At 38.6% G+C, this 26,803-nt stretch overlaps 2 protein-coding genes across 6 annotated transcripts; one reads left to right on the top strand and one right to left on the bottom strand.

Annotated features, from left to right (window-relative positions):
* The first annotated feature begins 5,130 nt into the window (after positions 1-5,130).
* LOC130723300 (transcription initiation factor TFIID subunit 7) lies at positions 5,131-7,240 on the top strand. Of its 3 annotated transcripts, none has more exons than XM_057574295.1 (4): positions 5,131-5,319; positions 5,560-5,865; positions 5,956-6,075; positions 6,185-7,240. In XM_057574295.1, the coding sequence occupies exons 2-4, from the start codon at positions 5,614-5,616 to the stop codon at positions 6,293-6,295; spliced, it is 483 nt and encodes a 160-aa protein (XP_057430278.1). In that variant the 5' UTR covers positions 5,131-5,319; positions 5,560-5,613; the 3' UTR covers positions 6,296-7,240. The 3 variants fall into 3 exon arrangements, with proteins under 3 accessions (XP_057430278.1, XP_057430279.1, XP_057430277.1); XM_057574296.1 differs by having other exon boundaries at positions 5,131-5,337; XM_057574294.1 differs by having other exon boundaries at positions 5,132-5,299.
* On the bottom strand, positions 6,801-11,383 carry LOC130723299 (glucan endo-1,3-beta-glucosidase 4-like). Of its 3 annotated transcripts, none has more exons than XM_057574292.1 (5): positions 11,259-11,383; positions 10,889-10,983; positions 8,922-10,172; positions 7,931-7,958; positions 6,801-7,827 (listed from the first exon to the last, which is right to left on the bottom strand). In XM_057574292.1, the coding sequence occupies exons 2-5, from the start codon at positions 10,953-10,955 to the stop codon at positions 7,683-7,685; spliced, it is 1,491 nt and encodes a 496-aa protein (XP_057430275.1). In that variant the 5' UTR covers positions 10,956-10,983; positions 11,259-11,383; the 3' UTR covers positions 6,801-7,682. The 3 variants fall into 3 exon arrangements, with proteins under 3 accessions (XP_057430275.1, XP_057430274.1, XP_057430276.1); XM_057574291.1 differs by having other exon boundaries at positions 11,218-11,294; XM_057574293.1 differs by lacking the exon at positions 11,259-11,383 and adding an exon at positions 11,075-11,187.
* Positions 11,384-26,803: the final 15,420 nt, after the last annotated feature.

Here is a 26,803-nt window from a genome sequence, read left to right as displayed (position 1 = left end):
AAATATGAAACAATATCAGTTAGAGATAATTTTGGAGAATCTTGGATTCGTTTGTAAGTGGATAATAGAGATTGGAGAATTTTGGATTAGTTTGTAAGTGGATGGTAAAGGCACATAAGTTACAAACGGGAAGTGCGATCAATATTAACAGTTATAGCATGTGAATCTTTATCATTAATTTTTAATAATATTATAATATTAAATGTTATTTCAGAATAAAGTGCTTACACGGTAATATATATATATATATATATATATATTGTACGGGGAATGAACATTTTAATGGAAATTACTTTCTGGAAGATATATTTCATAACTTAGCAATTTCATCTCTGATGCACAAGTTAAAGAGTAAAAAGCTCACACAGGTGTGAACATTTTATATTTAAACAAATAGAATAATACATTATATTACAACTTCTTATTTATTTTTTAAATAAATTAAGGAGTAAATATATGTATATATATAAATGAATAATAATTTAATCGTGAAATGCGGGTATTAGAAAAAATTAATATTTATATATAGTTTACTTTTAACTATGTATTATAGAGTACATTAATATTTATAAACTAATAGAAGAATATATTGATTTTAATATAATTTAAGTATTCATTTAAATTTTTTAGTATGTGAATTTTATGATAATTCATATCTTAGTATGTGAAAATTTTAATTTTTCAATTATTTTAAATCATATATTTAATTTTTATGTGTTTTTAAGCAATTATTTCCTTGCTGTAAAAAAACAATTATTTCCTTTTGGAGAAGATGGATTCAATGAAGGTACTACCTCTGTTGCTATATACCTGTCTAGAGAGAGAAAAAAAACACACATATTAAGAAGTGCAATTAATTTTGTTAATTTTCATGAAAGTATTATTTGTTTTCCTATTTCATTCTTTAGAATGCATTTTATCTTTCCTCATTTATTGTTCCTATAAGGGTATTTCTCGGAAAAACATCATTTAATGCTATATTAAAATTCTAAGTGAAAAGATATAAATGAATAATTTTTTTCCTCAAAGTGAAAGCGTAATAAGGAACGAAAGTAGTATTCCATTAAGGGATGAGCAATGAGCCAAACTGGGTGAAAGAGGCAAACTGGGTGAAAAAGGCAAACTGTCACACTAATAAATTGTAGTTTGGTTTTATTATATTCTATTTCACCATTTGTTTCGTGATATATAGAATACGAAAATTTATAATGAAAAAGAATTGAAACATTTTGTTATCCTATTTCCAAGTAACTAAAATAGAAAGAACAATTAAAAAATAGAATAATTTTTGTAAACAAACAAAACACTACAACAACGAAAATTAAACGTTCAAAAAATGCCTAATATTGGCTTTTTTATTATAAAATTATTAGTCAAGGAATTAATGTCAAGCATTGAATTCGCACATAAAAAATACTTTTAAAAAATCAAAAAAATTAAACATAATTTTCGTGTTAAAATTCAAAAAAGAAAAAAAAATCAAAAAAAGTCTGATTGCATTGCATCATTTGAGAGCAACAACTATATATATTTCCTTACTCATAGCATAGCACCAAACTATTTTCCATTACAACACAAGTTATTTTTCCTTTTCTTCTGAGTATTTACATCATGATCCTCGCATCAGTAATCTTTACCAAATAAATCCTACAACTCATGATTGGAAAATTGTTGTCAGAGTCATCAGAGTTTGGAATATAGAAGTCGAATGGGAAGGGAATCCTCCATCAATCTATAATCTATTGTTGATGAATCGAAAGGTTAGTAACAAAAAACACTAACTTTATTTTTAAATATCCCAATATAGTTTACTTTACTTCAAAGACTTACATCGATATGAACCTTCTCCATTGGTAGGTCAAACAATACACGTAGAGTGTATGCTAAGCAATTCAGAACGCTTTGCAAAAATAATCAATGAGTGATTAGTATACGGCTTTAAAGATTTTTCGTATAGCATAATTTCCAAGGTTTAAGTGCATCTAGGCACAAATATAAGATACATTTAGTGAATAAAACAAGGATATTTAAATATAATGAAAGTATGGTTCCTCTGCGTGAGATGAAGTTTGACAACGTGCATGATGTTCTTAACCCTGACTTCGATGAGAAATACTTGGTTGGTAAATAAATCACTTGATTTAAATAATTTCACGTAGGTTATCACTTGCAAGCATTTACGTTAACATGAAAACATAACTAATGGGGGAAATTACGCACATCGAAAACTATCAAGAATATGAGCAGGACGGAGTGGCAACCAATATCAAACATTGAAATCGAATCTCAAGGGCAAGTTAGCTTTTATCATAATAAACCGAAAAAACAAAAATATTTTTAACTGCCGACAAAAAAATTAAGCGACATTTATTGATTATTTCTGCAGGAAAAAATTTAAATGTTTGTTATACGACGAATTTATCAATGATTTGCATGCAGTTCTATGTCCAGGAGATAACAAGCATGTTGTTGTTATCATATTACTGGGAGCAGTAACAAAGCATCAAGATACATTTTATATTTTTTATCTAAATTCTAAAATAAACTTCTCTATAAAACACAAACATGTTTAATATGTAAATAATAACATTCGACCACTAAAAACATCCGAGCACTTTGTTATTGTTCGAATTGTTACACGTACATAAATTCTACCACACGGTAAACTCCAATTACCATAATTTAATTAATTTGATTATATTCAATTAATTTAATTTTTTTATGTTTAAATTAGGTATAAACTGTTAGTTAATGTTGCGGATAATATTGAATCAGCAACTCTGTCAATTTTTTATCGTGATGGTTGTGCTTTGCTCAATCAAAAAAGCAAAGAAATACTAGAAAATATGAAAAAGGTGAACATGTACATGTACATAACACTAATCTTTAATTAAATTATGAATTGATAAGATACTAATTTTTTTCTTTTTATTTAAAATTAATATAGAGTGACAGCATGGAACCCCCCCCAAAAGAAATTGGTTGTGCTTTGCTCAAATACTAGAAAATATGAACAAGGTGAACATGTACATGTAAATAACACTACTCTTTAATTAAATTATGAATTAAATTATAGAGTGGCAACATGGAACGTCCCCTTTCAAAGAAATTGGTGATTTGGTGCATAAGCAAATTATATTCAAGGTAGAAGAAAAAGACAACTTCGACATGAAGTTTAAATCAACATTTAACGTCCTCAAAATTTGCACAACCCATGACATGATTTCAAAAATCAAATCAAAGGTCAAATTTCATACTCTAATTTCTAAATCATTGTTGCTTATAACTACATTATTGAATTTATCCACAAATATTACATGACATCAAAATCATTTATCTTTACTGTGAATACTACAGGATTTAGAACTCGCCATTGGGAGCTCGAGAATGATGCCCAAATGATGTCATTTAACAATATTGAGTTTTGGCAGTTTTAAAGTGTAACCTCACGTTTTTTTCGGCTACATTACATTTACACCACAGTCGAACATTTACCATTATTCGAAAGTTTTGTTCTATTTTCACATATCGATCTCATAAATTTGCCCCTAAAACACTGTGCTTTGCAGCAACAACTACGTCAACAATGGTCTATTTATTTTCTCAAAAAACTTTATGCTTCAATAAAAAAGAAACAAAAACAAATGTGCAGAAATACTGAAATAAAATAAAACCAAACCACATCACTTTGATTAACCAATAAAATTAATTAATATTTAATCAACAAATTTTAAACATTCATTCAAAATTCAATTCCCCGTGCAAGGCACGGGTCATAAACTAGTAATAGAGAAATTGAATTGGCATTCATTAATTAACGTGACACGTGTTAGCGCGTCATGTAGATAAAAAAAACTATTTAAACATTAATTGTTTCCACCCAAATTTCAGAACACGCACATCCCCCAAATTAAACCCTAAATTCCCAACCATATTTTAAAAACATACCACATGAAGAGAGATATGGAAAGAAAAAAGGGATTGTGCGACTTCAACCGCTGAAGTTTTTGGAAAGAACCTCTATAGATTGAACGGTTGAAGAAGAAGATTCGCTCATAGCTGGTGGAGCCAAAACGCGTGGAGGATGAGAATGCTAAGGAAGAAAGATTCTGCTCTAAAATCTTGACCGGTGTCCCATAAGAAAACCAATCAACTCAAGAAACTACTCTTTATCTCACCCTTTTATTTCCTTTTGATTGCATCTTAGCAAGATAAACCCCATTGGATTTCTGTTTTATTTAAGACTTTAGACATGATTCAAAACATTTCTTAACTTCATATCAATATATTAACGCAACGTAAACACCATTTCTCAGGCGAGCGTTTTTTAATGGTCGCCCTTTGTGCCATAATTTTTTCTCGACGACCTCTAACCCACCACGATTCTCTACAAGTTTTGAACTCTTACCTACATTTCAGTGAAACTATTGAATGCAAATTAGTTGGAGAATATTTTTAATTCTCAAATCAGAGATACCTGGCGATGATTTATTCTCTCCATCACAAATTTTTTAAATGGTCCGCCTCCTTTTGGGGACACTTTGCTTCTCATGGGCATACTTTCGACTAACACATGTTCGAACTGTTTGCTAAAAAACATACGGCTGGCCTTGCTTGCTCAGCAACGTGTCATTCAGCCTACTCAACAACTTGTTATTCGACTCACTCATCACCTATTAGCATAAGTCGCCATTTGTTAGCGTAAGTCGCAACCTATTAGACATTCTATTGATAATGACTAATTTTATCTTACTCGTCACCTGACATATAAACAATGAAAATTATGCCTAACAGATTTTTTTTGCATTTAAAGAGTTGAGGCTTTGGCTCGTCTTGCAAGACTTTTGCTTGATTTAATTAAAAAAAGACTTTTGCTCGAATTGTCTTAGTAAGAATTCAACGAATTGCTTTTTCAGCCAATCATGTTTCTAAAACAATAAAAAAAAAGTCTATTAATTAATATAATTAAATTCCATTAACCAATTAACAGACGAATCTCGTCTCTCGTGCGGTAAAGCATTTTCCTAAAATAAAATTTAAAAATAAATAATATATTTGAAAAAATTAACAATAATAAAATAGGGGGAATTTTCCATACCAGTGGAAATATCGGGAAAAAAAATTTACTGATCTCTTTCTCTCGGTAGTCGGTTGTGTAAAGAATACAGAGGGAATAGACTCACTGTCTGTTTCTCATTCTCAAATCGAAAATCCATCCCTCCTCCCTTACCACGTGTCTTCTGCCACCGCTCGCCACCAACTTCAGGCCACCCTGCCACCGTCGCCGCCAATTTTCCGGGTTTCATTCTCATTCTCTTCGTCTCTCTCTCTCTCTCTGTATGTTTTCAATTATAATTAGGGTTCGGCTTTGATTTTTTCATGTTCTTGTTTGTATAATTGATCACTATCTTGTGTTGATTTTGCTGTCAATGATTATATTACGGTTACATTCTGTTATGCTTTTTGATTCTTCTGGTTCTCCTTATTTTATCTTACTTGCGCTAGGTTTTATAGATTTTTGTAAATCAACTGAATTAAAGTCTGTTATGTGATTTCTAGATCAAATCATTTCCCATTTGTAACGATTCCAAACTCAACCTAGTGGTTTAAGTTATGGAGGAGCAATTCATACTTAGAGTTCCACCTAATGTCGCGGAGCGGATAGAGCGTCTTCTGAATGAAAACAATCCTTCTTCATCTGAAGACAAGTCATTAGATTTGTCATTTAATGAGGATGGAAGGAGCGGTACATTTGCGATCGAGGATGAGCACTTCCCAGCTTCTTTATTAGACCTTCCTTGTGTCGTTGAATCATACAAGACTTATGATGACAACTCTTTGATTAAGAGTGCTGATATTGGTCAGGTGAAGTATCCATAATTATTCTCTGTCGTAATTTTACTCCTTAGGTTCATACAACTTACTAACTGCCTGCATTATGAACCCAACTAACAGATGATTATGGTGAGGGAATCTGGTGATGCTGCTCCAGATGAGATTGAGTACAGGCATGGCCTTACCCCTCCCATGAGAGATGCTCGCAAGCGTAGATTCCGCAGAGAACCTGATCTTAATGTATGCTGTTCTTTCGCATAATGTTAACTTAGCATTACCTCTCTAAATGTATATGTGTGTGTCAGCATGTTCGATCTCTTAGTTACCTTAATTTCCCCTCATTTTGCAGCCTGAGCTTGTATCCCGTGTTGAGAAAGACCTTCTCAAAATCATGGCAGGAGGAACAGCTGACAGTTTTGATATCCTTTTGTCTTGTTTGTTTCAAAAAGCTTATTATTGAGCATTCTAAGATTAGATACACAAATGTATGATTCCACTTTAAGATTTCTCTCTTTTAAATTCATGGTTGCTGACAATTTTGATATCTTTTTGTCCTTTTTGTTTCAAACATCTATTTATAGAACTTCCCGAATCTTAGATACAAATTTATGACTCCACTTCAAAAAATTTCTCTTAGAAATTCATGGTTGATGAGATCATTGTCGTTGCTTACTCTTTTGCCCCTTTTAACACATTAGCTTTTCTCTCCTTTGCATTGGGTTCATGGGATAAACCAGAATAGTATTTTGCATCAATGGCAAAATGAAGTTTTAGTCTGTTTTATGTGCATGTGGCACATACACTCTAGAGCATGTTATCTCAAAAGATGCACATTTTAGTTTGTGATTTAACATGATTTTCTGACTTAGATGTGGTTTCCATAAGTGAAACCGAGCACATACTTTGTTGATTTATTGATAGTGTAAAAAAGCTTAACTTTGGATATTTCCTTGACCGAGACTCACATGTGGTAGCAGCTGAGCAAGAAGGGGATGAGAATGTGCGAGGTGCTAATAAAAAAACTGCACCTACACCTGAACCAAAGCATGATGCTCCGGAGACTCTTACAAATGCAGGGGATCCTGATAGGAGTGACTCTGATGAATCTGATGACTCAGTTTGACCGAAATTAGCAATCAATGAGTGTTTGTATCAGTGAGGGAAGCCTGAATTGTATAATTATTTATGGTAAATTTCAATCCCATCTACAATGTTTAAATCGGCTATGATGTTGAATTTTCTATCCATCTTGTGTATTTTCTTACTCGCTAACTGATTTGTTGTATTACACCGATTGTTGTACATTAAACTACCGCATTTTAGTTTGCGGTATGTTGTGCTTTCGTACACACTACAAACTAGAATGCAGTGCTTCAATAAAACTTCACTAAGTTTGTGGCTGTTAGTTATTTAGCTTCCGTGGGACATATGTTGAGGTAGTTAATTTTTGACTCGTATGCGGTAAATAATAGATTGTGGAAAGAAATGTGTACATCTAGCTTCCCAATTTTTTTTCAGGAATAGCTTCCCAATTAAATTTTATTCAGGAATGAAAACTCAGAAATGCTGAGGATATTTTTATAAGTTACAGGATTCAAGGTGGTGTGTATCAGTGTATGTGAATTTGTGGGTGGGGTATTTAGTTTTGTCTAACGAACAATGACAGTCATTTCTTGAAGGCCCAATATCTCGTTTGGCTTATCCTAAAGCACTAAATTTTGCAACTACATACCTTGAGAGTATACATCACAATGACCATCATACGATAAGTATACAGATGTGAAGAGCAAAAATACATTCAAATGATCATTGAATTTCATGCTAAAAGCATATGGACCTTAAGACCATTACAGCACCAGAGCAAAAATAACACTAGAAATAGATAACAAATATGGAAGGTTTGACACTTGCAGCTTCAAACTCACACCAACAGGACCTATAGGTCCAAGTGCCGTAGAAGGCAAACTCCCACCTCCAGTGCTCAAGATAGAACTGACATGAAAATATTCAATTGATTAGATTTAAAAGTTAAACACGATTATAACTTGTAAATCTAATTGATAATGGGTGTACAAAGAGAGAGTCACATTCTCACCTTCCCGCATATATACAGGATCCATAACCTGCAACAAGAGAACCATTGTTAGTTGCTTAGCTCTCATCCTTCAAACCCTCAACACGAGGTCATGTCAATGATCAGAAATAAGCATTTCAGTCATAAACATAAAAGAATGAAATAGTAACTAGGATTTAGTGCTGCGAAAACCCCTCAAGTCACTGCAGTCAAAGTTTAGTAGCCGGATTTAAAATGACAATCATCACGTTCACATAAAATTGATTTTTTCAAATTTGCATGGCTATAAAGTCATGACTGCAGTGACTTAAGGGGTTTTGACAGCACTAAATCCAAACCTCACAAGTTTAGAAATTTTGGAAAGAATCCACCACAATTTTCTACCCCCTTTAGGAGTTTCTAAATTATGCAATCCAAGTTAATCAGTTTGAGGTTGCAATAAGAAGACGTTTCTAGGACTTGTGAAGTTAAATGAGGTTTTATTCTCAAGCCTGGGATTCACGAATGACACCAAGCTGCCTCAAGAAAAAGAGAGATTGATCTCCTAATCCAAGATTTTACTTTCACTCATCCAGCTTATGTTTAACCAAGGAAGGCGTAATTGGATGTGCATTTATAAATTTCAGTATTGATTCTCCACGATTAAAACCTAGGCTCTGCTATATATGGATTTAATCAATTATAGGATTTGATAGTTGGATTGCATAACATTAGTCTACACAAATTAATTTTCTCATTTGTGTATCCAAATATAAATCAGTTCAGTTTTGCCATAATCTCAGAATTGATTCTTAGGACACTCATCCAAGCATGTGCTGTGTTGATGTAATTGTGAAAGTGTGCAATTTGAAAAGCATTTGCTACATTAGCTACATCATGGTGGATAAAAGCAAAAGCTAAGGGAAGTTGCTTCTATCCACTGTGATTTTGGCTTCACTGTAGCTTTCGGACGAGTTTCCAAACAAGCAGAACATGCAATAAGAATGGAATCAAAAAATAAAAATGGACTTACTAGGATCCTCGTTAGTTGTTGTAGCTGTACCATCAAAGTCACATGTACCACCAGCACCATGCATTTTCTGAAAATAATCATTATAAGCATAAGAAGCATGTCTCTTCACATCATTGGGGAAATAGCACTGCCTCCCTGCTTGAATAGCCATACAATTTGCTTGGCCTTGTCCACAAGCCCAGCTCAAACCACCTTGCAGCTTCTCAGTGCTTGCATCATCTTTAGCCACACAAAACAATGCTGAAGAATTTCCAATATTATGGTTAGAAGCACCACCAAACCTCAAAGGATAAACCCCACTTCCATTAGTATAAAAAACACCCCAATGCTTTTCTGACACAGGACCATTTCTCATGTCTTCATTAAACAATTCATACATGTAGGTGTTAATTGGTATCTTTGGTTGACTTGGAGGACCAGAACCGTTCAAAACTCTTTTAATCAAATTGTTATTGTAAGTCTCAGCATTCTCTATAGTTGCATCTTGTTCATTAGCTCCACCAAAACTTGGCCAACCAGTCTCTGTGACAATGATGGGTATGTTATTGAAATTGAAGGCTTCTATTGAATAATAAGTAGCATCCACCATAGCATCAAACATGCTGTTATAATGGAAGAGTGTGTTTGAGTCAACAATTTGCTTCACTGAAGAAAGGGATTGGAAAAGTGCATACTCAATTGGGAAAATGCCATCTCCTCTAGTGTATCCATAATAAGGGTAGGCATTTAACATGTAAGATGAGTTTGTGTCCTTCAAAAACTGAAGGAGTTGGTGAATTGTGGAATTCCATGAAGAGTTAAAGGCGGCCGCAGAAGGAGGAAAAGGCCTAGGGATTATATCCATGGACTGCGGCGTCGAAACCTTAACTCGGAAGTTTAGGTTTGCAGCAACCAGAGCTTTATGGAGATGAATCATGGCAGGGACTAAAACTGGGGCAACATTTGGGACTGAGGTTAGAACCTCACTACCAACTGCTATTGCTGTGATATTTGTTGATGGCATGTAAGAAGCTATGTTTTTGTTGATCCATGATGCAGCAACTGATTGAGATTTTCCAATCCTTAATATTTCTTGATCAGTGACACCAACAATCACTTCAATGCTGGTATTTGATAGGGCTTGTAGCATGTGTGAATTAGCATCAAATAGGCGCACATGAGTGATTTGATGAGCTTTTAGAATGGTAACCATATTTGAAGCAGATGGAAGATCAGAAACATGAGTGCCAATGTTTACCCCCACAAATGCACCTGCATGATCAAGAATCAAGAATGTGTGATCTACCTTCAACTAAGAAAATATGTGCACTCACTTATTTCTTGCTTGTCCTTTCAAGCACTCTATGTCTCTAACTCCTAACCTTAAAATAAAAGTGAACCCTCAAATTCGTCCCTGAAAAAGAAAATATCTTGAGCAGTGGGTGAATGTGTCAATTGTGAGTCAAGTTGGTTCATCTGTCACTTTGGTCAACAACTTTTGAAGTGACGGAGAGACCAACTTGAGGGATGATTAACAGTTTAACACATTCATGGACTTCCGAAAGCATTTCTTTCTTTCATGGATGAACCTGCCTAACTCTGTATCGTTGGACGAATTTGAGGGTTCACTCTTAAATAACTAAACAGCAAAATGTGCCAGGCATAGGGTCAATATATTTTATTCAAGACAATGAAAATTTTTAAGCTTTAAACTATTGCTCCTAACTATCAAATTAAATTAGATGATGCAGGAAACACCAGTTGAAGGAATATGGATCTATGAAGGAAAAATTATTTGGACCATTAAAAAATAGTTTATAAATATTTCCAAGTAAAAAATTAACTGATAATGCAGCCTTTACAAATGAAAAGCCATGGTATAAAGGTGAACCTTGCAATAGTTCACCACAGAATATCATTCTCCTTGATACTTATAAAAGATCTGACAGACCCACAAGAAAAGAAAAGGGTAAAGGTGCATATATTACCTTTTGCATTGCTCACAGTGGCAACCATGAGCAACAAAACACTGGTGAGCAACTTTATAAGCTTCATCACTCTTAATATTGTTGCCAGATGAAGCCTGAAGAAGTGAAATCTTCTTTAGTACTTCAGCAATCAAACGAAGTCATAAGTTAAATAAACAGAGTCAATAGACAATAGTTAACAAATACAAGCACTAATGAAGTATTGCTGAATGAGAAGATAGATATTTGTGATAACAAAGAAGCAACAGAAGGTGGAGAAACATGAGGTTAGCACAAGCTTTAGTGCTTTACAATCAAACTTTACTATTTGCCATATAAAATATACTTACATGAATTTATAGATTGGTTGAGTTGGGTTTGGGAGCTGTACCTTTTTTTTCCAGTTTTCACTCCTTTTGTCTTTGTAACAGCACTTTAGTTGAAAATTGAGACGTTTATGTTTATGTTATGCGTGCCACTACCATTGATTTTCCCTCCAATCCCAATACAAATCAAAAGCCATTCTTTTTCTTTTTTTTCTTATGCAATAGCAATTCCAAACCGAAGCTTAAAAATGAGCTAAAAAGTCAAAGACGCGTTGCATATTATTATGATTAGTGCTACTGTTTCCTCGTTTCTGCCCCTGCCTTTCGAATTTCTGTAGCCTGGCTGCACAACTGGATATCAATATCACATTACACTATATTATGGTGTAAGACACTTAGACACTCACGGTTATAGCATGAGAAGCATAATCATGAATATATATTTAAATTTTATGATCATATTGCATGAAGGGTAAGCCACGGTAGTGAAGACATCACATATTTCATAAAAAATCTTAAGTTAATATTTGTATGACTCCTTTCACTTATATATTACTCAAGACTTTCATTTTTAATGTGAGACTTCATTTTATTTTTATTTAATATTTACACTTGAAGAATTCCCAACATACTAAAAATAAATTATAACTAATCAATCTAATCATGAATGGTTTAGTGTCTGGAATGGGCGGAACATAATTGAGTAAGCCCGCCCAAATTGAGTAATCAGATGAACGAAGGACACCTTGGCGGGATTCACGGAACAACATCGAATCCCGCCCTTCCTTTAGTCAGGCCCACACGCCAGCTGGAAGATTCCTTTAGATTTGTCTTATATGCATAGAGACTTGGGCCCCGGTTGTCAGGCCCAAGTACAGTAAAAGTCCACATCATGATCACTTCCTCTATAAAAGGAGAGGTCAACACCTTGTAAAAAGTACCTTTTGAACATTTAATGAGAATATTCCTTTTACGATATTTTTAGTACTCTGCTAGGGTTTACTTTCTGTCAGTCTTACGTCGGATCTCCCTAGTACAGAACATTGGCGTCGTCTGTGGGTCTTACCTCGATCTACAACTTGACGTAGACGGTGAGCTCTAAGATCCATGGAAACCCGTTCGTGTGGCGTGAGCCGCCGAGATCATCGCCGGAGGGGGGGGTGGTCGTCACGACGGCCGCGGCGGCGGACGACACAACAACCATGAAGTACCTCAAGAGCCGGAGCAGGAGGCTTCTTCGGCAGGGGTTCACTCGGTGGCACAGTCACCGGTGTCGTTGGTGAATGCTGCTCCGGGAAGACCTTCAGATCTGATCGCTAGATCAGATCTAGGAGTCAGGCGACGATCAGCGCCGCCTGAATACGTGAATCTGGACGACTTCAAAAACAGCGTTCCGAGAAAAGCACCAGAGGTAGTGACGGGAATCACTCCGGCGGCCTTGCAACAAATGTTGGATACTTTGCAAAAAGTACAAAGCCAGAACGAGCAGTTGCAAGCCCAGGTGGAGTATTTAACCCAACGACAAGACTATAAGCAAGAACAACGGCTCGAGGCTGAGGATGTTGTCGAGTTCCAGCCTTTTGTTCCCGCCATCACACGGGTGGGTATACCAAAGCACCTGCAGACCATGGGGCACTGGACGCCTTCTCTGGCGACGCTGATCCTATGGAACACTTGAGATATTTCAACACTAAAATGGTGATCGGCGGGGCAACGGATGCGGTAAAGTGTCGATTGTTGCCTTCTACGTTTAAAGGCATGGTGATGCAGTGGTTCATTAGACAACCGCCCTTCTCCATCGATAATTTCACCGATCTATCTACTAAGTTTCTGACTCAATTCTCCGCCAATAAAACCACAAAAGCAACAATGCTTGATCTTATCAGCATACATCAGCAACCAGGGGAAAAGTTAAAAACCTACATGGCACGCTTCAGCAAGATGGCAGTTCAGTTGGAGGAGGACAATCCGGACGTATGTTTGGCGTCTTTCAAAAATGGTCTCCGGGCGGGTGATTTGAATCGGGACTTAACGAGGCGACCAGCAAAAGACATGATGGACCTTCGTGCCCGTGTTCAGGAATTCATATTAATTGAGCAAGATGATCAGAAAAAACAAGAAAGAGAGGAAGGACGCAAGCAAGCCCAATCCGGCGGGGTGTCACAGGATAAACCTAAGGCGGGGAAGGAGACCAGGGTAGCACAAACCCCCCGTGTGCCAAGACCGGGACCATATCAAAACTCCAAACCAGGATTTCAAAATACATGGCACAGAAATTCTCAAGGTCCCACTGTAGCCACAACTGGTCAGCATGGTGCTTCGCCAGCTCCAGTTCCACTTACCAAGTTGAATGCACCCTTAAGCACCATTTTAAGGGCAGTTGGGCAAACAAACGTTGTGCAGTACCCGCCACCACCACGGCGGCCGCCAGCTAATGTAGATACCAATAGGTGGTGCGAGTACCACAAAGCGTTGGGGCATACGACATATAATTGTTGGAACTTAAGGCGGGAAATTGATCGTTTGATTAAGGCTGGCCATTTGGCAAATTTCGTTAAAGACACAACAACGCCAGAGCCCGCTAAGATAACTCAAGGGGACAAAGGCAAAGGGAAGGAGATAGTTGAAGAGTTGGGCGATCCTGTTGGGGAATGCTCATCTATTGCAGGAGGATTCGGCGGGGGTGCAATTTCAAGTAAGGCTAGAAAACGCTATGTGGCGGCAGTACACTCAGTACAGGAGGCGAACGAAGGTGAGTGTTGGGTGAATCATTCCCCTATTATATTCACACCTCAGGATTTTGCGCATGTGATCCCCCATGACAACGATCCAATTGTGGTAACAATCAGGGTTAACAATTATGTGACGAAGAAAGTATTTTTAGACCAGGGATCTTCGGCGGATATCATTTATGGAGATGCATTTGATCGCCTGGGGTTAAAGGAATCCGATTTGAGGCCATATAAAGGAACCTTGGTGGGATTTACAAGGGACCGTGTCAATGTGCGGGGATATGTGGAAATACCAACTGCTTTTGGAGAAGGGGAGTTTGTTAAGAAATTTCAAGTAAAGTACTTAGTCTTGGCGTGCAGAGCCAACTACAATGTACTCTTGGGGCGAGACACCCTCAACAAGATCTGTGCGGTCATTTCAACTGCTCACTTAACTGTCAAGTATCCAGCCTGTAATGGGAAGGTCGGGATACTGCGCGTAGACCAGAATGCAGCAAGAGAGTGCTATTTACGAAGCGTGGCGCTTTATGGACGAAAGGCCGCCAAGGAAAGTCTGATATGTAAATAAGTAACACAAGAAAGGGGGGGGTTTGAATTGTGTTCTTAAAAATTACTTGTTAGAACTTTAGTTTATGAAAAGAAGATAAGTTCTTAAGAGAATTGTTCTGGTGACTTTTCAAAAACTGTTTAGTGCAGCGGAAGTAAGTAAATAAAGCAGAACGATCAGCACACAGGAATTTATACTGGTTCACCCTAAACGATTGGGCTACGTCCAGTACTTGGCCACCACCAAGATTTTCACTAGCAAGTATCAAGGACTTCTCCAATACAAGTATTAGACAGGACTTCTCCAAGTATTATCACGGACTTCTCCAAGTATTGTACAGGACTCCTCCTAGTATTATCACGGACTTCTCCAAGTATTGTACAGGACTCCTCCTACAATCAACAAGATTGTTTGGCTCTACAAGAAATCTCTTCTCAAAAGAGTTGGTGTAGACAATTTATGGCACTGGAACTCTCAAGTGTTTTGGGTTCTGAAAGAAAGGACGTTGGAACACACAAGAGTTCAGAATCTAAGAGAGAAGTAAGAGAAGAGGTTTGACTCTTTTAAGGTTTGGTATTCTCTCTTGATTTAGCAGAGGTATGAGATCGGATTTGACTCTTAGGAAATCTGTTGTGAGCTTTTAATGCTTTGAAGAATGTTTTTATTAACTGCTCTGAGTTCTTTCTTTTCTTGCAATAAATTTTTCTCTTCTTGTCTTCTTCAATCTTCAGATATGTCCTTTATATATGATCTTGCTAGTTGTGTAGCCGTTGAGACACAAAATCTGGCCGTTGTTTGTAGCCGTTGTGAGTGTCATCTAACCATTGATTCAAATCTCCGGTTGGTAGCTTCATTAAATGCATGCTGCTGTTCAAAGCTATCCTTTAGCCAAAAAGGTGTACTTTGTCAGCTAGTAGGTGGTGATAGCTTTGGGATACTTTGCAGAAGAGAGACATTTTGGAAAAGTGATGTTGACGTGTTGTCCTTTTTCCTCTTCATTGGTCATCGAGACTTCTCTCTTCAAAGGTAAATCAGTTTGCACGTGACCAGATTAGTTTCCTTCTGACTAAAGCATGGGGCAAATAGTTGAGATACAATTTTGACTTTCCCGCTCAAAGGCATCTTCTGAAATTCTGAGGTATGACGTGGCATGAAACGATACAGAACAAGTGTCTTCCTTGTTTACTGGACGATGCGGTCATATCTTGCGTAAACTTCTTTTTCCTTATAAGGCTTAGACATATTCGTTGAAGCATGCGACCTTATAATATATATTTCCTGAAAAATGTCATTAACATCTGGAATTAGATTTTAGTATAGAAAAGTATTTATAAAAATTGTTAGGATCAAAATAAGATTGAAACACGTTGTAACACGTTTGAACTTAACAATCTCCCCCTTTTTGATAATGACAATTTTTATTGAAAAGGATAATGATCAAGAGTAAAAAGAATTTATGCTCCCCCTAAATTGGGTAAGATAAAAGTTTTAAAAAAAACTTATTCAAATCATATTACTCCCCCTGAGTTGTATAAAACTTTGGTGTTAGGTTAAGGAAACAACCTTGAACATGATCTTAAACTTTTCTATAATTCCTAATTCCTATTTTCTCCCCCTTTGGCATTATTAAAAAGAAAGGGAAAAGAATTTAGTAGAAAGGTATAAATTTATTAGAAAGGTATAATATGCACAGTAAACATGGCAAACGTTAGTTATAAAACGATAAGCATGATGGAACGATAAAATATGCATAATCAGTGAACTATTGTCTGAAAACATAAAAGTAAATGCGAATTGTTCAGGATAGAGAGTTGGCCATTAGCCAAAGCGTGTCAGCAGCTGATCGATTTTCTGAGCAAGAGTCATGAACTGCTGGTTGATGTGGTCACGGTGGTCTTCAAAGTCTTCTCTGGTGACAAATTGAGTCGCCAAGACTTGAGCACTTGAGCTTCCACCTTCAGTCTTGAAATCAGCTTGAAGTCCCTCAGATTCATCTTCTTCTTTTCCATCAGCAGAACTGTTCAGTTGTGACTCTGTATCATCTGCTTCTTCAAGCATCTTCTCCTTTCCTTTGTCAGTGTTGGCTTTCTCAGAATGAGAGACAACTTCAGGAATGTGAGTGGGTAGGAGTACAAACACCCAAGTTCCAAATTTCAGTGAGAGCGCGGAGGTCCGATTCATGAGAGAATATGGCAGAGTACCAACATATCCCTTAGAGACACTCAATTTCCAGAACTCTGGATCAGGAACTTTGCAAGCGTGAAGTTGGAACAAGTAGTTGTCACCCTCTTGTCGTTTCCATGTAGCGGTTAGCTGATTGCTTGAAGACTTGTCAATCTTTCGTGCCAGAAGGTTCAGGTAGCTTTTGAACGATCCCTTGGTAGTCCTCAAGGTGCGTCTGCGTTGGATAGCAGAGGACACTAGCGTCTGAAGACGCCTCTTTCTTGCTTGAGAAAAATAGAGAACAGTACCGGATCTGCTTGCCTTCTTAGTGCTTGCTTTCGTGAACGGTTTGAGAGTAGAAGTCATATGCTCATCGGCAATCAATGACTTAGGCAAAGATTGAACAAGTTGGAATGCAGAGGCATTCTCTTGTGCAACGACAGTTTGGTCAGTGATGAAAGCAGTGTTCATGGTAGAGTTTGGTTGAGATGTGAGTGGTTCATTTGTTGTTTCAGTCAAGGGTTCATTGAGGTTTGTGTTTGGTGGGAGTTTTGGCAATGGTTCAGTGTGGTGTTGTGAATGTGTTGGAGAGGAGTGTGGTGTTTGAGTATTGTCAACAAACAGTGAATCCAGAAATTCTTTGTTGGACATTTCAGAAGGAATTTCTTGATAAGGTAAGAGAGAGTTTGCTAACCTTGTGTGAAGGACAATGTCCTCATCAAGGAAGGGCTCCTCAGGTTCAGCAGAGAGAATCTTCCTTTTCTGATATGCAGGTTGTGGTTCAACAGTAACTTGAGATTCTTCAAATTGCTTCCTCAATCTCTTTAGCTTTTTGGGTTCAGCATTCTTGACAGTCGGAGAACCTTTTCCTGATCTGGTTCTTGAAGCGATGGGGTTGGATTGAGACTGCAATGGTTCACCACTCTTCACAATCTTGATTCGAACAGACTGTTCTTCCTCGTCCTCAGGAAACGGTGCGATGCGGAGAGCTGCAGGAACAGTTCTCTTGGACGGTTCCTTCTTTGACACATCGGACAGTTCTGTCAGATTTTTCTTCCTTGTCTGGACAGTCTGTTCATCAGATACCTTTTCTTTTCCTCTGGTGTTTTTCCTTGTTCTGGGCAAGTATTCTTCAGGAACATCAGAGGCATCAAAGGGAATGTGCATTTTGCTCACATCTCCCAGTCTGATCGGTGAAGGAAAGATCACATCTTCATTCAAGCGATCCTCTGATTCCAGAAACTCTTTGATAACACCTTTCTTTTCGAAAATAACGGTCAGCAGCGAGCCAAAAGGAAGGTATCCTTGGCTTTTCTCCAGATAGTTGATCAAGTAGTTCCACATCAAGTGTGCAGGGTTAATTTTCACTCTTTTCAAGATCTTGTACAATGCGTACCTTGCATGCGCATTTACATAATTTCTTGCACCATCCTTTGGTAAGACAACCTTGCTAATCACAGCATTGTTGAAATTTACATCATCAATGAGATTGCCCGCTTCCACAGTCAGTGGTTCCTCTTGGTTCTTCCAAATGCACTTCCAGTCATTAACTTTCGCAAACCAATTTGGGGAATATTTTTCACCAACTTCCAACTTCACATTCAGTGCTTCAGCCATGTCGTTGAGAGTCACTGAGATGATCTTGTCATTTACTTTGGACTTAATGACTTGTCTGTGATTTATCACAACGGCACAGTCATAAAATTCCTTTACCAAAGGCACATACACTTCGCGCTGAGCCATGGTGTACACCGTCTCCCAGTCCTGATGAAGTAAGTCTGCAAGCCCAGCCATCTTCACGAAGGCAAACACCTTTAGATCAAAGTACCTTGGGGACACAAGAGAGTTGTCACCCAGTTTCTCAGTTTTCACGGCTCCAACCTCCTTGAGTTGAACAGAGCGTTGGCGGTTGATCCTCTCTGATCTCCTCTGGATGATCTCCATTTCTTCAGCAGAGTAAGGTGTTTTACCACCTTTCTTGGATGGGGCCTTAGATTTGGAAGGGGCTTTGGAAGAGGTAGCAAGAACTCCGGCCATTTGGGAATGAGAGGAAGTTTCAGAGAAGGCTTAGGGTTTCTTTACTTGGAAGAGAGAGAGAGAGTAAGTGTCAAATGAAGTGAGGTGAAAGAGAGAGAAGGAAATCTTTTGGATATATTTGATTTGGAATAAGGAATGGCAGTTTTGGGTGGTGTGCAGATGGCGGTTTTCTTTTCATGAGAGAGAAACTATTAAACAATTGAGCAGTTGAGACCATGCGCGTTAAAAGTAAGAGAGATAACTGCTTCGCATTTAATGTGATGGGACCTTTCAAAGTTCACTGTTGTAGCACGTGCAAGAGTAATGATGCATTGAACTAAACAATGTCTTTGCCAGCTGTTAACCAAACGATATAGATTTCCTGAGAGCAACTTCATTGAACGGAGAGTTGTTGAACGATTTGATCTACTGGTTGAACAGTGAGGAGACAGAACAGTGCGGATGTTCTTCGAAGAACGAAACCTGCAAAATAGAAACCTTTGTTTCCATACCTTTTATTGAGCAGAGAGCATATTTATCCTTGTTCTTAGATCTGAAAATCTGCCTTCTAAAAGAGGTTTCGTGAGTATGTCAGCAAGTTGATCTTCTGTGTGTATATGAGATATATCAATGTTTCCCTTTGCCACAAGGTCTCTAATGAAATGATGTTTGATCTCAATGTGCTTTGTTCTTGAATGCTGAACTGGATTCTTGGCAATATTGATGGTGTAAGACCTGGATTTTCAGAACAAGTTAAGTTTCCGACTCACACGTAGAATCAGTGTAAGCGTGACAGAAGTTTGACATTTGAGAAAGATTAATGAAGAAGAAAGTTCAGGAATTGCTTGAGGAATGTTGCGTAGTTGTTTTCGGAGTTAGTGCGAGTCGTCTGCACACCTGCCTTATGGCGAGCGTGTCCAGAATAGGCTATTTCGCTCTTAAAGCAACGTTTTGAGTGAGCTTTCGAACTCTCGGAAAATTTAAAGATTCTCTTTGTTTTTCCATCGACCAGCGTTTCATTTCGGAACTCTGGACTGTACGCACGATAGGTTTCACTTTCCGGAAGCTCGACGACTCTAATTTCTTTGCTTCGAAACCCTAGTTTTGAGCGAAGGATGAAAACTTTTTCTATTCGGGACTTCTAACAAAGATTCCGTCCGCGTTTCCAGACTTGTTTCGACATTTCCAATCTTTCTTCTGTTGGAAGTTTTGTCGTCTGAGCATCACAGCAAAAAGTAGTTTTTCGGGACAGACTAACTTACACCGCTTTTGGCGTTTTGGATATCGTTTTTCCCAAATCTTAGATAATTGTTTTGAGTTCTGGAATTCCGACGCCAGAATCTCTCTTAGAATTCCTTGGTGAACGTGCTGCAAAAATCGGAATCGCGAAATTTTCATTTTCCCGCGATTTCGCCTGCCTATAAATAGCTCGAAAAGCAAAAATTCCTTCATTTTCTTCCTATTGTGGCCGAATTTCGTGGAGAGCAAGGGGGAGGAGATTTCCGCGAAAACTTGACTGATCTTCGTGCAGTTCGTCCCTACTTCTAGGTATCGAGGTAACTAACACGATTCCTACCTCTGATTGTTGTTTCTGTTGCGTTTTTGAAGTCGTTTCTGTGCTCACAGTTTTGAGCTTTTTCTAAAATTGTCCGTTTTCTTCGATTTCTTGCTTGGGTTATGTTCTCTAGGTTCCCATGAGCCTAAAACCTCTGTCAGTAATCGCCGATTGTGATCCAGTTGTCCAGGATCTGAAAAACTGTTTCAAAACCCTTTTTGCTCACATTTCGAAACTTTATTGTCGAAAAGACTTAATCTGACTTCGTGCCTTTAGGATTTGTTGTCACGGATGTCATGAGGATCGTTGCTGTCAAATTTGTTTTCAGAACTGATAACTTTGAAGTTTTGAGCCTTTATTTTGGACCAAAATGCCCCTGGATAGTCATATTTCGACCCGATTGTCCGAAAATTGTTCCGACAGTTTCTTTGCCTTAGTTTTATCCTAAAACTACCTTGTGAATTGATTTGATCAAAGAAAAAGAGCCGAAGCCCTTTTTCCTTTGAGGTCGTGGACTATTTCCTTTAGGGGGGAGTTTTCGGTTTCGAAAACTTGTCTTTTCGTACCTGATTGTCCTATTCTGAAGCTTTAATGCTTTGTCTATCGTTTATGTATTGTTTTGCGATCGAACTAATCGATTTTGTTTGGATTCTGCTTTGTTTTTCTCCGAGGTTCAGTTGAGGGAACTTTGGAAGACTCAGAGCAATTGTTTGAGGAGAACTTTGTTTGCGAAGCTGGAACAGCTCGAGGTTAGGGCAACTTACTATATTAGCTATGATTGCATGATAGGCGTCGATAAATTCGACTTATGCTTTATCTGATGTTGTTTATGATGTTGAGTTGATGTTATGATACTTTTCCATAACTTGTGATGTTGTGCTTTTGTTGGATGGTGCGTTTTGACGCGACTTCGGAGTGGAGATTCATTGATCTGGTGATCTTTGATATTTTGGGTTGGATGAGCAACCCTAGGCAAGTCCAAATGAGGGGTTTGAGACCTAGCCTGGTTGGTATTTGTTGGTTTACTTAGACTTTCCCCGGGAAACTTCTTTTGGGTGGTTGGTTTTCGGAAAACGTAGAAGGATTAGAATTTCGAAAACTAAAGACTTGGGAAACCTAGATTTTGAGAAATAAACTCATAACCTGACTAATCTGAATTGAAATCATTTTTATTAACGTTTAAGTATAGGAAAACTGAAGGGGAAAATATTTACGAAAGACGGGGAAAAGTCGACCTTTGTTGTGAGTTATTGGAATTGGGGAAAGCCACTAAGGTGAGCTATGGTGATGATTGAAAGTCACCGAGTACTTTACGTACTCTTGTTGATGGGGTTGTGTTGTATTGACCGACACTAATCCCTTGGGTTCTCTTGTTGTTGGAGCGGTGTTGTATTGACCGACACTTAGCGTTCTTGTTGTTTGGGCTGTGTTGTATTGACCGACACTAGACCCTTGTGTATTCTTGTTGGTGGAGCTGTGTTGTATTGACCGACACTTACTCCGAGTTGTGTTGTATTGACCGACACTAACTCATGGGTTTGTTGAGATTGGGTTGTGAGCTAAACACTTTCGTGGTAAGGGCGATTCGTTGTTTGGCTAACCACGTTGCATTCAATCGGGTGAATAACGGGAATGGTTCACCTGTGCATATCATGGTGAATAACGGGAATGGTTCACCTTGCATAAATGATGAATAACGGGAATGGTTCATCATATGGTGAATAACGGGAATGGTTCACCAAGGATGAATAACGGGAATGGTTCATCCAGGATGGATTTCATCCAGGATGGATAACGGGAATGGTCCATCCATAGTGAAGAACGGGAATGCTTCACTTGTGGCGAACGGGGACGCGTCACAAATCCGGATTCATATTGTGCATTTCACGCATACATTCATGCTGACTGAGACTGTGTGCTGTTTGTTTATTGAAGCAATGTTAGAGCCATAACATGCTAGGATTACTTATATGCTTATATAACAACTTATATATATACCCTGTCACATGTTGAGTGTATATGTACTTATTGCTGTGAGTTGACCCTAGCGCCTTGGCTTTGTTTGTATGTTTGTGTTTGGGCGGTCGGCCTGCTGCCAGATGTCGATGGCCGACTGGTTCTCGGTGGTCTCTCCCTCGGGGGGGGGATCAGATATGAGCTGCAGGATCGGGATGCCCCACCGCTTGGGTGATCGATGTTGCTGGTCACCGGGCGACGTATCGGGGAAGGGTCATGGAGGACCGGACTGACGAGCGTGGACGTCTGACGAAAGGAGTTCTATGGCGCATGGAGTTGAGCTTCAACTTGCCGACTTCAGATCGTTGTGGGTTTGGCACTGGGAGGTTAGGTTTGGGCAGGCGTCATGCTTTGTGTAGAGCTCTGATTCATTTTGCTTTTGGGATCGGGTAGGTTTCCGACGCATGACTTTTCGTGTGGTTCTCTTACTGAGGGATCACAGTGAGTCAGTTGGACCATAGGGGTCTTTGCTTAGGCCATATTGAGGCCGACTTTCTCCTAGTGGTTTGTAATTATAATTTTCTCACTTACACTTCTGGGTCTGTATATATTTGCCTACGGGCACACTGCTTTGGAGTCACTGCGAGTGCGCGTGACATGGAGTGCAGCTGAGGCTGTACATGTATATATGTTGTATATCGGTTAGTTTAGTAGTTGGGTTTTGTCTTTACTTCCTTATCGTTTTGATTTAAAGGAAAGAAAACGAAAAAAAAATTACCTGTTTTCCGCGTAAAGATTATTTTTGGTTACTAAAGTGACACCTGGAAATCGGGGTGTTACAGATGGCACTTGTGTTATCACATAAAAGAGGTATCCTGTTTTCATGAATGTTGTAATCCTCAAGTTGATGCTTTATCCATAGGAGTTGTGTACAACAAGAACTTGCTGCCACATATTCAGCTTCAGCAGTGGATAAGGAAATAGTGCTTTGACGTTTACTTGTCCAGGATACTAAACAGTTTCCCAGAAAGTGACATCCTCCACTAGTGCTTTTCCGTTCAACTCGATCACCAGCATAATCCGCATCACAAAATCCTTTCAACCTGAAATCTTCACCTTTCTCATATAATAGACCAAGATTAGCAGTACCAATTAAATATCTAAAGATTCGCTTAACAGCACTAAGATGAGATTGCTGTGGGTTTACCTGAAACCTTGCACATAGACAAACACTAAACATTATGTCTGGTCTGCTGGACGTTAAATAAAGAAGTGAACCAATCATCCCTCTGTACGATGTTGGGTCAACTGGTGAGCTTTCATCACTTTTGTCCAGAACAGTGTTGGGATACATAGGAGTACTCATCTCATTTGACTTGTGCATGTTGTATTTCTTGAGCATATCCTTTATGTACTTGGACTGATGTATGAAGATCTTGTCTTTCTCTTGCTTGATTTGAAGTCCCAGAAAGAATTTCAGTTCTCCCATCATACTCATTTCAAATTCACTTTGCATGAGAGTAGAAAATTCTTTACACAGTTTATCGCTAGTTGCACCGAAGATGATATCATCAACATACAATTGTACAAGGATGTAGTCGTCCTTCAATTGCTTCCTGAAGAGGGTGTTGTCAATCTTTCCTCTTGAAAAACCATTCTTCATGAGAAAGTTGCTTAGACGATCATACCAAGCCCTTGGGGCTTGTTTTAAACCGTACAGAGCTTTCTTCAACCTGTACACGTAGTCTGGAGTGGATGGTTCTTCAAAGCCTGGAGGTTGCTTCACATAGACTTCCTCTTCAATTACTCCGTTCAGAAAGGCGCTTTTGACATCCATTTGATATAGCTTGATGGAATGTTGACATGCAAAAGCTAGGAGTATTCTTATTGCTTCAATTCTTGCAACTGGTGCGAACGTTTCAGTGTAGTCAATTCCTTCTTGTTGGTTGTAACCTTGTGCTACTAGTCTCGCTTTGTTTCTAGTGACTTTCCCATTTTCATCCATCTTGTTTCTGAAGACCCATTTAGTACCAATGATAGATTTTCCAGTTGGTCTTGGAACTAGGGTCCATACTTGACTTCTTTCAAATTGATTTAGTTCTTCTTGCATAGCCAGAATCCATCCTTCATCTTGTAGAGCTTCTTCAACGTTCTTTGGTTCAATCTCTGAGATGAATGCACTGTTTGATTCTTCTCTGAATGCTGATCTGGTCTTTACTCTTTCTGATACACTTCCAATGATTTGCTCTGGTGGATGATCACTTCTGTACTTCCACTCCTTTGGAAGTGAGATTCCGCTTGAAGTCATGACTTGGTCAGACTGTTCAGGAATAGTACCAGGAGGTGACGGAGATTGATCTTCATGAACTGATTCTGATGGTTGAGCTCTCGTTGTGTCGTCATCTGCTTCATCATGATCTGATAGGTCTAGATTGAGAAAATCTCTTTCTAAACGATCAACGACCTTGATTGAACTATCATCGAACTTGACATTGATAGATTCTTCAACAACTTTTGTTCTTGAGTTGTAAACTCTATAGGCTTTGGAGTGAGAAGAATATCCAAGGAGAATTCCTTGATCAGACTTATTGTCAAATTTTCCGATGTTGTCCTTGGTGTTTGTAACACCCCGATTTCCAGGTGTCACTTTAGTAACCAAAAATAATCTTTACGCGGAAAACAGGTAATTTTTTTTTTCGTTTTCTTTCCTTTAAATCAAAACGATAAAGAAGTAAAGACAAAACTCAACTACTAAACTAACCAATATACATCAAATATAAACATGTACAGCCTCAGCTGCACTTCCACGTCACACACACTCGCAGTGACTCCAAAGTAGTGTGCCCGTAGGCAAATATTTACAGATCCAGAAGTGTGAGTGACAAAAAGTATAATTACAAACCACTAGGAGAAAGTCGGCCTCAAAACGGCCTAAGCAAAGACCCCTATGGTCCGACTGACTCACTGTGATCCCTCCGTAAGAGAACCACACAAAAAGCCATGCATCGGGAACCTACCCTGTCCCAAAAGCAAAACGAATCAGAGCTATTACAGTAACAACCAACTCCAAAAGACTCTAACCACCCATACCCCACACTACTATCATCGACCCTCCCTCGATCAGGCATGAAGTCCGGGTCCTCGTCGAAAGCTTCAGTAATAGTCGTTCCGCTCCGGGTCTTTCCCGCACAACGAATCATCACGAACCGGCTGACAGACGCCTGGCAGCAGGCCGACCGCCCAAACACAAACATACAAACAAAGCCAAGGCGCTAGGGTCAACTTACAGAATACAATAGATATACAATCAACTTGTGATAAAGGGGATATATACATATGTTGTATATATATACATATAAGTTATGTATTGCCTACTCTAAGGTATATACATAGCATGTTCTCGAATCTCCTTCACAGTTCAATCATTAATACCTAACGATGTTCATCAACATCAAATCATCATAATCTCAACATATGAAGTTAGGTGATAAGGTTAGTCAAACAATGTATCGTCCTCCCAACACACACGTATCCAACTAAACCAATGTTCCCTGTCGTTGCCCTAGGGTAAACGACGATGAAATCTCACGCTTCCATGAAGTCTCACGCTTCAATGGGGTCTTACGCTTTCACGAAGTCTCACGCTTCAGTGAAATCTCACACATTCACGAAGTCTCACGCTTCAGTGAAGTTTCGCTCCTTCACGAAGTCTCACGCTTCAGTGAAGTTGCACGCCTCCGCAAAGTCTCCCGCTTCAACAAAGGTGTACGCCTCCGCAAAGTCTCCCGTTTCAGCGAAGGTTCCCATCTCCACGAGGTCTCCCGCCTCAGTGAAGTTTCTGCTTTCACGAAGTCTCACGCCTCAGTGAAGCTTACTCACTTTCACGAAGTCTCACGCTTCAGTGAAGTTCCATGCTTTCACGAAGTCTCACGCCTCAGTGAAGCTTCCCGGCTCATCCTTTGGATGGCTAAATAAACTGCTCAACGAGCGAAGGAGTACCAATGTACTTGGAAACTTATAGTTCCCCCGACTTATCCTTTAGATAGCCAAACAACAAACTGCTCCGACCCAAACTCAAAACAACCCAAGAGTTAGTGTCGGTCAATACAACACAACTCCACCAACAAGATTACACGAGGGTCTAGTGTCGGTCAATACAACACAGCCCAAACAACAAGAGCACTAGGTGTCGGTCAATACAACACGGCTCCATAACACTTCCCCAAGAGTACTAACGTACTCGGTGACTTTCAATCATCACCATAGCTCACCTTAGTGGCTTTCCCAATTCCGATAACTCTCCAAACCCACAACAAAGGTCGACTTTTCCCCCGCCTTTCGTAAATATTTTTCCCCTTCAGTTCTCCTATGCTTAAACGTTAATAAAAATGATTTCAATTCAAATTAGTCAAATTATGAGTTTATTTCTCAAAGTCTAAGTTTCCCAAGTCTTTATTTTTCGAAAGCTCTATCATTCTAAGTTTCCAAAAATCAACCACCCAAAATACATTTCTCGGGGAAAGTCTAGGAATTCCAACGAATCCCAACAAATGGCTAAGTCTCAAACCCCACATTTGGACTTGCCTAGGTTTGTTCATCCAACCCGAAATGTCAAAGATCACCGGATCAATGAACCTCCAC

The sequence above is a fragment of the Lotus japonicus genome, chromosome 6, assembly GCF_012489685.1.
Source record: "Lotus japonicus ecotype B-129 chromosome 6, LjGifu_v1.2".
In the NCBI taxonomy this organism is placed as follows: Eukaryota; Viridiplantae; Streptophyta; class Magnoliopsida; order Fabales; family Fabaceae; genus Lotus; species Lotus japonicus.
This window is presented reverse-complemented; position numbering and strand designations above follow the sequence as displayed.